Source organism: Notolepis coatsorum, assembly GCF_963971535.1.
Source record: "Notolepis coatsorum genome assembly, chromosome: 2".
Classification (NCBI taxonomy): domain Eukaryota; kingdom Metazoa; phylum Chordata; class Actinopteri; order Aulopiformes; family Paralepididae; genus Notolepis; species Notolepis coatsorum.
In genome coordinates, this window is record NC_140166.1 from 2,188,681 (window position 1) to 2,202,490 (window position 13,810).

Here is a 13,810-nt window from a genome sequence, read left to right on the forward strand (position 1 = left end):
GAGACAACCGAGCCCTGGACGACCTATCCGTCAAAGTACAATCCCTGGTAGGGATGCTCGGGTCCCAACGAGAGAAGGGGATGTACGAGTTGTACGCCAACTCCAACGTGGAGCGCATATTGGAGAAGGTCCCCCCATTCCGCCAAGAACGCTTTCGGCGGCAACGTAACTACCGTGACCCGAATGGCCCAGAACAGTCACTCCTGGACCTTGCTGACTTCCTAGCCAGGGAGGTTAGCAGCCTAAGAATTGACACCTTCGCATGGGGTGGCTCGAACATTAAAGAGGGACGAGAAGGTTTAAAGACCAAAGCAGGCCCATCACCGTGATGCACCAGGCCGAGGCGGTGTCACAGCAAACGAGTCACAACTCCCCCGCCAAGGAGAAATGGAAGATTGCCTGTCAATACTGCGACAGTGAACACTGGCTGTCACAGTGCGACGCATTCAAGAGACTGACCACAGCCGAAGTAAGTCAGTGGATTAAAGATAACCGCCGCTGCTTCCGCTGCGCGCGCGGCCACATGGCAGCAGAATGCCGCCTTAAGAAGAAGTGTGGCAAGTGTGACGGCGCCCACCTCGAAGCACTGCACGAGAGCAATAAGCGCCCACCAGAAGACCAAAGTAGGCCCATCACAGTGATGTACCAGGCCGAGTCGGTGTCACAACAGAAGAGTCACAACCCCCCCGCCAAAGAGGAATGGAATATTTACCCCCCTTTACAGAAGATCCATTGGCCCCCCCCCTGGTGTACTTACTGCCGCAGCGGACACTCCAAGTCACGGTGCGACGCATACAAGAAACTGACCCCCGCCGAAATGGATCAGTGGGGTAAGGCTAACACGCAGGACGCCGCTTACTGCGAAACACTGCGCGAGGCCCACAGGCAAAGATTAGCTCTACAAAGCAACTCGGGAACAGAAGTGCTCCACATCAACCCCGCAAATAGTGGGAGCCCCAGAGTGCTCCTCAAGGTAGTACGAGTACTCCTCAGCCACGGAGACAAGGTACTCGACACCTACGCTGTCCTCGACGACGGGTCGGAGAAGACACTCCTCCTCGCCTCCGCCGCGACCCAGTTGGACCTGCGGGGACCAGAGGAGACCATGACCCTCCGTACCATTCGTCAAGATTTACAGACAATCAAAGGTGAAAACGTCTCGTTCACCATTGCAGCGATCGACCACCCTGAGAAGCGGTACAGCATCAACAAGGCGCTCATGAGCTACGACATAGGTTTGTCACGCTACGATTACCCCATCCCACAGCTGATGGAGAAGTACGACCACCTACGCCAACTGCCCATACCGCTCATCAGCGGAGCTACACCGACCCTACTCATTGGCTCCGACCACGCGGACCTCATTGTCCCAACCAAGGCGGCCCACATCGGACCCAAAGGATGCTCAGCCGCGGTTAAGACCCGACTGGGGTGGACGCTCCAGGGCCCCCTCTACGGACCTGCCAGCCAACCAACGTCCACACGCTGCCTTTACACCAAGGTGAGCGACACAGACAACACTCTCTTACAGCCCGTTGAGAGGCTATGGACACTAGACGCGCTGCCATTCAAGACCGAACGCAAGATGGTTCGGCCCAAAGAGGACAAGTATGCCATCGCTCTACTAGATCAGAAGACTACGAGAGTCGAGGTCGACGGAGTGTTCAGATACGCAACCCCACTCTTGAGGCGGGCGAAGATGCCGGTGAGAGAACTGTGGGCCAAGGAGCAGGGCTGGGAAGACCCCATACCCGAGCACCTAGCTACCACATGGAGAGAGTGGGAGGATGAACTTGTCTTACTCCGCGAGGTGGCCATCCCGCGGAGTCACTCCCCCCCTACCGTGCGACTGGAGAAGTGTCAGACAGACCTGCACGTCTTCAGCGACGCCCCAGAAGTGGCGTACGGATCAGTGGCCTACCTGAGGGCTCAAGAAGAGGGAGTTCTAGACTCTCTCAGACGGTGTGCGGACAGGACGGGATGAACGGACGGAGAACGTGGAGACACAGCCAAGTACTGGCCGACCAGTCTTGGGCCCGCTTCCTCCTACGCTACCTACCCTCCCTTCCAGCCCGTCAGAAGTGGGTTAAAGACAGGGACAACCTGACAGTGAATACCGTCGTGATGATAATAGACCAGTCACTACCCCGAGCTCCGTGGCCGGCCGGCCGTGTGAGCAGAGTGATTACTGGTTCCGATGGGAAGGTCAGAGCGGCAGAAGTCATCGTCCAAGGGCGGACCTACACCAGACCAGTAGCCAAGTTGATAGAGCTGCCGGAGATCCCTGACTCCCCTGACGACGACGATAACCCACTGAATTTATAGATTATTTTCTAACTCCCCATAGCACATTATGGAGAAGTTGACTTGACCTTAATATTAATCTGTGCCCCACATTGTATTTACTAATTAGGTGCGGACTAATTAGGGGGCGGCTGTTCTGAAGGTCCAGATTAATACTGAAAGTCTGCGTTTATTATTTTATATAACTTGTTATTGTTTATATATATAAGATATATATCCAACGCCATCCGTTTGCACCATAGTATTCTTCGCTCGCCTCATTGGGTCCCGCCCTTGACATTGGAGGCGCCACTAGACGAGCCCCCCAGACAGAGTTCAAAGACATGTCCGGGCAAGTTCAGACTTGCCCATAGCAGGCGCATTGATTCTGGACAGGTAAATCGGCTGCGCCCTAGAAATCAGTCTGAGTATATATATTGTAGGGGTGGACGGTATGGTCTAAAATGTATATCACGGTATAATTTGAAGCATAGACGGTAACGGTATATATCACGGTATCATCGTTTTTGATAAAAAAAATTAATTGTATTTTATATAATTTTTTTTTTTTATAAAATATATATATTATATAATTAGACTTGTACTTGTATTATCTGCGAGACATCGCCACCACGCAAGCTCCACTGTCTGTGTGTACTCTAATAGCCTCCAGCTACGGCCAGGATTCTCCGGAGCTGCACCTGTACCTATACTCGAGTAGCCTCGAGCAGAGCTACGGCCAGGATTCTCCGGCGCTGCACCTGGACCCTATTGCTATAACGTTACTTAACTGTGCTCAGCAAGCCCTCAGCTCGAATACGCATCGAATCAGTGTTATAAGACATTGATATCAGGAGCCATCTGTAGCTACTGCTAGCCGGATATATAACGTTAATAATAATAATAATAATAATAATTTAGGACCTGCTCCGAGGTCATCATTTGGCACACATGCGAACCATGCATACAATGCGTATCTGCGATTAACCCATCCCGTCGTCCTTCCCCCCCAAGGGCAGCCGGGAGCAGACAGGCGCAACGTGAGCCGCGCCAGGGGACCAATCCAAGTGCTCCTGTCCGTCTTCGTCAAGGACGCCACAGCGTTAGCGATCTTGTTGTTGTGCATGTTTTTCCATTGGGTTTATCTTATCGGGGGGGGAAACCCTTGCGAGCACGGGGAGAACATGCAAACTCCACACAGAAAGGCCTGGGAGACAACGCCTCAGTGAATTATTTAGTTCAATGGGACATTTCGTTTTGAACGGTGAACTAACTTGCGCTAACGTGAGCTAACAGGTAGCATACACGTCTCTGCTAGACTTTGTGGAGCGTTTGTTGATGTCAGGAGCTATCGGTAGCTGGCCGACTAGATACCGTTCGGTTAGACAATGCCTCATCATGTATTAAACTAAAAGTGAATAGTTGACTGGGTCATTTTGTAACGGTAGCTAAGCTAACGTTAGCTCAGGGAGACGCTGCCGTCCTCCCGACAGCTCCCGTGTCCCGTCCCACTAGACTACTAGACCCGTGTTTACATGCGTGCGGTAGGGGCTGGCACGCCCACTGCGCGAAGCCTCCTAAATAACTTTTTCCAGTTCGCACATATCTATTATCTATGACTAATTCTATCTATTTTTAGGGGCAAATGCGAGTGAAATAGTCGCGCTGTGGTTACATGACGTCATTGCTATTTTAGAGCTGCCCTACCGGTTACACGGTATAGTAAAAATCCATACCGTAGAGCAAATTCATACCGTTTATACCGTATACCGTTTATACCGTCCACCCCTAATATATTGTAGATGGCGCAAGCAGCCGCAGAGTGAACAGTGGAGCAGTAACCTAACAGCAGTGGAAGTAACGAGTCGGCAGTATCAGAACAGGAGAAGCAGCAGAGCGAGATCGTAATACGTTCGGTACAGTTGTACACAGACCTACCAGCGGTGTATCGTTACAGATAGCTAGTAGCTACTTAGATACGACTATAATATTGTAGAGCCATTATTGGCGCAGTATAGTGACTTGTGTAAGCGAAGTAACGTGGAGAAACGTATAGTTGAACCCATCGGCGTTTGGATCTAACTACTCCCTGAAGACCGTCCTCGGGCTAGCTTCCAGTACAAACGAAGCTAGCTAGCTACCATCTATGCCATCGGGCTCTGGATTAATAGCTATTAACCCTGCCATCGGGCACTAGGATTACAAGGACCGGTTCCGTACGAGACCCCTTTTCTTCAGTGACCACAGGATTATCTGACCATTCTTCAATTCCTCCGGAGCTTACAACTCCAGAGGGAAATCATCGTCTCCAGCTACCCCCTTGCTTTGCCCCGTATCACCTCGTCTTCTCACTCCCTGCAGAGCTCCGGTCGAGTATTCTTAACCTAGGAAATATTCATTACCACTGACTTTGATACTCTGACATTCTACTATTAAAAGAGAAACGTGATAATTCAGTTGTATATTGATATGACGAAAAAATACTGTAAACTTGGTATCCTTGTCCCCGTGCCGTCAATTGAGTGTCTGCCATATTTATCTAACTGTACTGTCTGGCAAGTAATAATTTTTAGTAGTGGTTTAATCTAAACAATCTTTTAATACAGTCCGGGTTGTGTAGCCCCTTAGCTACACTACCTGTTGAATGGATCAGCATGGTGCAGATGCAATGCCAAACCTTTGAAGCTGTTTTGCACACGGCACATTTTTCCACTGTTGTGTTTACTCCCGCCTGAGTAACGTGTGATGACGGAGGGCGGTGGAATGTTGGTTCTGCTTAAAGTGGTCTAAACGCGGGCTGGTTCACCAGAAAGCTGAGACTCCAGAAAGTTGCCAGAGCCAGAACCGTGTCTGTCTGAAAGCACTATGTACTTCATGGAAGCAGGTAGAATCCTGAGCCTACTGGGTAGAATTAATGTTTAAATTAATGAGTAAATCATCAGATACGTTTCAGAATAACACTGATTCTATTCTAATAATTTCTAATTATGAATAATTCTGAGATCATTTCTCAGATAATCGTACCTTCACATCAGGATCACGACTTGTTCCGAAATGAGCCACGATTAGATCAACTGCTGTGTTTATGGCCTTCACCAAACCTGAGAGAGAGAGAGAGAGAGAGAGAGAGAGAGAGAGAGAGAGAGAGAGAGAGAGAGAGAGAGAGAGAGAGAGAGAGAGAGAGAGAGAGAGAGATGGGGGGTATAAAAAGAGGTGGTCAAATTCTAAAAACTCCTCACTGTCAAGTAGCCTCTGTAGATTAGGTCAGATTAAATTAGATTAGATTCACCACATCATCATACCACACCACACCACCATACCACACCATCATACCACACCACACCACCATACCACACCAACATACCACACCACCATACCACACCACACACCATCACATCATACCACACCATCATACCACACCATCATACCACACCACACCATCATACCACACCATCATACCACACCACACCATCATACCACACCATCATACCACACCATCATACCACACCACAGCATCATACCACACCATCATACCACACCACACCATCATACCAAACCACACCATCATATCACACCACACCATCACACCACACCATCACACCACACCACACCATCATACCAAACCACACCATCATATCACACCACACCATCACACCACACCATCATACCACACCATCATACCACACCATCATACCACACCACAGCATCATACCACACCATCATACCACACCACACCATCATACCAAACCACACCATCATATCACACCACACCATCACACCACACCATCACACCACACCATCATACCAAACCACACCATCATATCACACCACACCATCACACCACACCATCATACCAAACCACACCATCATACCACACCACACCATCATACCACACCATCATACCACACCACACCATCACACCACACCATCACACCACACCATCATACCAAACCACACCATCATACCACACCACACCATCATACCACACCATCATACCACACCATCATACCACACCACACCATCACACCACACCATCATACCACACCATCATACCACACCACACCATCATACCACACCATCATACCACACCACACCATCACACCACACCATCATACCACACCACACCATCATACCACACCTAGGGCTGAGCCCAAACGTTTGATGGTTCGGACCGTCGTTCGTTACTTAATTAATGGGTTTGAACCTCTGCAATTTTCCCTTATTTTTTTTATTTATAATTTCTTTTTTTGTTTATTATTAATTTATTTATTTTACACAACAAATATATATCAGAATGTGATATATATCACAATATCACAGTACTATGTTGTGTTTACAATCATTTGAAAGTCACGTAAAGTGGTCTGCACACGGCGGGCGACCGACGTCGCCTAGCGATGCGATCGCCTGTCCCTCAACGACAATCGCTTGGCCCCCCACACCAGAGGTGACCGTCACTCTGTCTAGCTGGGGGTGTGGTTACTTGTTTCCCCCCGGGAGATATAGGAGGACGGACCGCGGGGACCGGACGTTATGTTGTCGTGAAGCGAGCGTATTAGCAGCTCTTCACTAGCACTAGCAGGTAGCTGTGTTGTGCATTACGAGGGAATATTAACCTGTAAAACCCATATTGAGCTGGAATTAAACCACCATATACGAATACAACCTCTCCTCATTCTTCCTGACATTACTGCATGCCTGATCGCTACGATACGTTTACTAGGCACCGATTGGACAAGTATTATTATGCAGCTGAGAGAGGATGTTTTTTCACTGAAGACGCTGTTCTGTTATCAACCATCATTTCTTTGGACAATAAACCTTATAAACCACATCAGCTGCAACCTGGACATTAAACTCTGTCAACATCCACAACTTATTTTATTACCCGAGTACAAAAACATCTAGTAGGTGCATCGTGGATCATTGTCAATTTATTATAATTCTTTTTTGGCGTTTTATTGCTTTATTGCTACTGGGCAGTCCAGTAGAGAGAGACAGAGGAGGAATGGGAGACAGAGTGGGGGGAAGACATTCGGCAAATAACGACGGGTTCGGGAGTCGAACCCGGGTCGGCCGTGTCGCGGCTGAGCGCGCTATGTGGTTCGCCACTGGGGGGCCCCGTCAATTTATTAGTTAATGACAAGCGGCCACTAAACCTTAAGTTCTCCAACTAACGTTATTTATTTAAATTGTTCCTGTTAATAATAATTAACATAAGTAGCATGGTAATAATAAAAATAAATATCCAAACGTTATTGAAGCCTCCTGTGACCAGTAAGTAGGTACTACTACTTTTAATAACCGCAGCAATATGCGCATATGTTCTATGTTATATGCATATGTAACGGTTGTGACAACGTCACCTCAAACTTCGATGCCCCGAGTGGGAGTTGAACCCCGGTCTCCCACACCGCAGGCAGCAACACAGACCGCTATACCAAGAGGTGAATTCACTTCTTTGTATCGTGTCTATGCGTCTTTTGAGGATGTGAGAGTGAGTTTAACCCATAGCACTGCTACTCACCCCAGCCCTTCTTGACTGCGCTTCACGATACCATCCGTTAAATGTGAGCTATGTGCCTAAAGTCAAGACTCGACAGTACTGAACCAGTACAAATATTTAGGAGCACATTTTTTGCATGATTAAAAACTATGGTTCGAACGTTACCTCAAACGCTTTAGCTCCGGGAAGTGCCATCTCCAAAAGTTCTCTGATGACTCCTCCATCGTTGGATACATCACCATCGACAATGAGGAGGAGTACAGAGCTGTGGTGGAGAGCTTCACAGAGTGGAGCAATGAAAACCACCTACAGCTCAACATCAGTAAGACGAAGGAGATGGTGGTGGACCATCGGCGGAGCAAGAGGAAGCCCCCAACTGTAGGGTGGAGGTGGAGATGGTGGAGAATTACAAATTCTTGGGTGTTCTCATGAACAATAAACTGGACTGGTCGGACAACACTGAGGCCCCTCTACAGGAAGGGACAGAGCAGACTGTTCTTCCTGAGAGGGTTCAGGTCTTTCAATGTCTGGCTAGTCTGGCTAGGGGGGGGGGGGGGGGGGGGGGGGGGGGCAACACCAACACAGACTAAATAAACAAACTGGTGAAGAAAGCAAGCTCTGTGGTGGGAGCCGACCTGGACAGTCTGGAGGTGGTGGCACAGGGGAGGACAAGGATGAAGCTGTACGCTATCCTTGAGAACCCCTGCCACCCCCTCCATGATGAGCTGACCGCAATGCGGAGCTTGTTTAGCCATACCACACCCTCACACCACACCATCACACCACGCCATCATACCACACCCTCACACCACACCATCACACCACACCATCACACCACGCCATCACACCACGCCATCATACCACACCCTCACACCACACCATCACACCACACCATCACACCACACCATCATACCACACCACACCATCACACCACACCATCACACCACACCATCACACCACACCATCATACCACACCATCACACCACACCATCATACCACACCATCACACCACACCATCATACCACACCATCACACCAAACCATCATACCACACCACACCATCACACCACACCATCACACCACACCATCATACCACACCATCATACCACACCACACCATCATACCACACCATCACACCACACCATCATACCACACCATCACACCACACCATCACACCACACCATCATACCACACCATCACATCACACCATCGCATCATCATACCACACCACACCACACACAAAGCCTCACCTCTCTTCTGCACCAAGTCAACAGAGATTTGGGAGTGTGTGGAGGAGGAGGTGGAGGAGGAGGTGGAAGTGTCAGGGGAGAGGCAGAACTCCTCTGGGGGCTTCTCCGTCAGGGAGAAATAGTCTGGCAGGAAGTCACTGTAGCACTGCTGTTGTTGCTGCTGCTGCCTGATTGACTGGCACCCTGCTGGGACACACACATACACACACACACACACACATACACACACACACACACACACACACACACACACACACACACACACACACACACACACACACACACACACACACACACACACACACACACACACACACACACACACACACACACACACACACACACACACTTTAAAAGCTTGTACTGTACAGCATTTGCGACAGTGACATCCCCATTGGAATGTGCACCTTAAAGGGTTAATGGAACTGATAAACCAACACTCCACCATCATTCATCTGTGTCTCCACCATGAACTACCTAACATCCTCCACTACACACAACAACACCCATTCATCTGTGTCTCCACCATGAACTCCCTAACATCCTCCACTACACACAACAACACCCATTCATCTGTGTCTCCACCATGAACTCCCTAACATCCTCCACTACACACAACAACACCCATTCATCTGTGTCTCCACCATGAACTACCTAACATCCTCCACTACACACAACAACACCCATTCATCTGTGTCTCCACCATGAACTACCTAACATCCTCCACTACACACAACAACACCCATTCATCTGTGTCTCCACCATGAACTCCCTAACATCCTCCACTACACACAACAACACCCATTCATCTGTGTCTCCACCATGAACTACCTAACATCCTCCACTACACACAACAACACCCATTCATCTGTGTCTCTGTAACCAGGTCAATTGGACATTGTTTATTATTTTATTAAGGATTGAAATGTCACCAAATCCTTTTACAAATGTCTCCAAGTGGTTATTATTATTTATTATTTCTTTATACCAAAGGCACTTTTATTTGAACGTAACTTGAGAAAGTTCACATTCGAGAGTTTCGCCTTCCGGGTCAATTATTAGCGCGATGATAGAAGCAACCTTTTCCGGTTTGGGGGTTCAGTTGCAACAAGCATTCAACGTGGGAGGTACGTTTGACTATTGTAGCGCGCAGCACTTTTATGTATTACTCTGTTGTATATATATTTTGTATAAGAATTCAATGTTAACAAATGATAATGACTCAATAGTGTTGTAATGAATGGTGTGGTTAGGTTATATGCACAATTGGAGGTTTTAGACGGTGTATTTCACCGTGCAATATAGTCAATTGGTTGTTCTTTGTCAACAGACTTGACGAGTGAACACATGTTGACGCTATTCCTTTTGTGGTATTTCGACCACCCATTTCATACAGGTATGTGTGCCTTAAGATGTCGATTTATTGTGTAATGTAATTCAGTTGCAACAAGCATTCAACGTGGGAGACTTGACGAGTGAACACATGTTGACGCTATTCCTTTTGTGGTATTTCGACCACCCATTTCATACAGGTGGCCTCCATTGAAGACCATAAAATAAATGATTGAACAGTGTTCACGTGTGCCGACTCATCCCTAAGCCTCTCACACAAAGAACACAACGCAGGAAAGGAGAACACAGACAGAACATCCGTTACATTGATGCCGGGACCCGGATAAAGATCAAAGAAAGGAGAACGTTATCAAATCGTTCACCGGGGAGCTGCCTCCAGTCAACCAACACAGCCTCATCAATTCATCAGTGGTGAGACGCTGCCATCTAGTGGCCGGTGATAAACTTTTTTTTTTTTTTTTTTTAAGAAAGGAGAAAAATGTCAGGTGGTTCCATGGACCGCGCCCAGGTAAGCCAGTGGGCTGATGAACGGTTTAGTGTGCAGTTCACTAATTGGGCTGACATGGACATGGACAATTGGAATAGTGGAAAAAGAAAGAAAAAAGTCATGTAAATAATGTTACGATTGAATGTGTAGGAAATTTAGTTATCGTCATTGTACATAATGTGAATGTTATTGATCTGTTTGGTCAATCCATTATTGCAATATAATTATTTCATTCATCCAAGTTTTTTTCTACTACAGTATTGAGTATTCCATTTTTTTTTCTACCTTAGTGTGGGATTCTGTTTCCTCTCGATACTCCGATGCTAGATACCTCCTGTTGCAGGAGTGATAGCTCAGGAACGGGTGTGAGGGATGGAGCTAGAGCCTGGAGCACTAGATACCCGGTCAGATAATTTTTTTTCTTAGGTGTCTATCATTTCTTTAATAAGTGCCAAGAATGGTGTGGCGTATCAGGCGTCGTGCTGGTCTAAGGGAATTCTGAGACTTGATCAATCTTTTTTATTCTCTGAACCTCTTTTGGGGGTGACTTTTGAGTCGACTAGGGGACTGGGTCCTTGTATCTTGTGCCAGTTTGGGTCAGTGATAGACTACCTATATATTTTTTTTCTCTTTGTATGTCCCCCTTGCTCTGCTGACACAGGATGTTGGTGAAATTTCAGGAGGGGTGAATGTAACCAGGTCAATTGGACATTGTTTATTATTTTATTAAGGATTAAAATGTCACCAAATCCTTTTACAAATGTCTCCAAGTGGTTATTATTATTTATTATTTCTTTATACCAAAGGCACTTTTATTTGAACGTAACTTGAGAAAGTTCACATTCGAGAGTTTCGCCTTCCGGGTCAATTATTAGCGCGATGATAGAAGCAACCTTTTCCGGTTTGGGGGTTCAGTTGCAACAAGCATTCAACGTGGGAGGTACGTTTGACTATTGTAGCGCGCAGCACTTTTATGTATTACTCTGTTGTATATATATTTTGTATAAGAATTCAATGTTAACAAATGATAATGACTCAATAGTGTTGTAATGAATGGTGTGGTTAGGTTATATGCAATATAGTCAATTGGTTGTTCTTTGTCAACAGACTTGACGAGTGAACACATGTTGACGCTATTCCTTTTGTGGTATTTCGACCACCCATTTCATACAGGTATGTGTGCCTTAAGATGTCGATTTATTGTGTAATGTAATTCAGTTGCAACAAGCATTCAACGTGGGAGACTTGACGAGTGAACACATGTTGACGCTATTCCTTTTGTGGTATTTCGACCACCCATTTCATACAGGTGGCCTCCATTGAAGACCATCAAATAAATGATTGAACAGTGTTCACATGTGCCGACTCATCCCTAAGCCTCTCACACAAAGAACACAACGCAGGAAAGGAGAACACGGACAGAACATCCGTTACATCTCCACCATGAACTCCCTAACATCCTCCACTACACACAACAACACCCATTCATCTGTGTCTCCACCATGAACTCCCTAACATCCTCCACTACACACAACAACACCCATTCATCTGTGTCTCCACCATGAACTCCCTAACATCCTCCACTACACACAACAACACCCATTCATCTGTGTCTCCACCATGAACTACCTAACATCCTCCACTACACACAACAACACCCATTCATCTGTGTCTCCACCATGAACTCCCTAACATCCTCCACTACACACAACAACACCCATTCATCTGTGTCTCCACCATGAACTCCCTAACATCCTCCACTACACACAACAACACCCATTCATCTGTGTCTCCACCATGAACTCCCTAACATCCTCCACTACACACAACAACACCCATTCATCTGTGTCTCCACCATGAACTACCTAACATCCTCCACTACACACAACAACACCCATTCATCTGTGTCTCCACCATGAACTCCCTAACATCCTCCACTACACACAACAACACCCATTCATCTGTGTCTCCACCATGAACTACCTAACATCCTCCACTACACACAACAACACCCATTCATCTGTGTCTCCACCATGAACTACCTAACATCCTCCACTACACACAACAACACCCATTCATCTGTGTCTCCACCATGAACTACCTAACATCCTCCACTACACACAACAACACCCATTCATCTGTGTCTCCACCATGAACTACCTAACATCCTCCACTACACACAACAACACCCATTCATCTGTGTCTCCACCATGAACTACCTAACATCCTCCACTACACACAACAACACCCATTCATCTGTGTCTCCACCATGAACTACCTAACATCCTCCACTACACACAACAACACGCATTCATCTGTGTCTCCACCATGAACTACCTAACATCCTCCACTACACACAACAACACCCATTCATCTGTGTCTCCACCATGAACTCCCTAACATCCTCCACTACACACAACAACACCCATTCATCTGTGTCTCCACCATGAACTACCTAACATCCTCCACTACACACAACAACACCCATTCATCTGTGTCTCCACCATGAACTCCCTAACATCCTCCACTACACACAACAACACCCATTCATCTGTGTCTCCACCATGAACTCCCTAACATCCTCCACTACACACAACAACACCCATTCATCTGTGTCTCCACCATGAACTACCTAACATCCTCCACTACACACAACAACACCCATTCATCTGTGTCTCCACCATGAACTACCTAACATCCTCCACTACACACAACAACACCCATTCATCTGTGTCTCCACCATGAACTACCTAACATCCTCCACTACACACAACAACACCCATTCATCTGTGTCTCCACCATGAACTACCTAACATCCTCCACTACACACAACAACACCCATTCATCTGTGTCTCCACCATGAACTACCTAACATCCTCCACTACACACAACAACACCCATTCATCTGTGTCTCCACCATGAACTACCTAAC

General features: G+C 47.0%; 1 protein-coding gene across 3 annotated transcripts in view; it reads right to left on the reverse strand.

Moving 5' to 3' along the window:
- Positions 1-13,810, reverse strand: part of rusc2 (RUN and SH3 domain containing 2) — a 179,207-nt gene that overhangs the window by 35,077 nt on the left and 130,320 nt on the right. For 2 of the 3 annotated variants that reach the window (XM_084308871.1, XM_084308869.1), the window contains 2 exons: positions 9,039-9,221; positions 5,308-5,384 (listed from right to left, as the gene is read on the reverse strand). In XM_084308871.1, coding sequence (XP_084164997.1) covers positions 5,308-5,384; positions 9,039-9,221 — 260 coding nt within the window. Of the gene's footprint in view, positions 1-5,307; positions 5,385-9,038; positions 9,225-13,810 lie in introns of all 3 variants that reach the window. The other variant, XM_084308870.1, reaches the window with a different exon arrangement.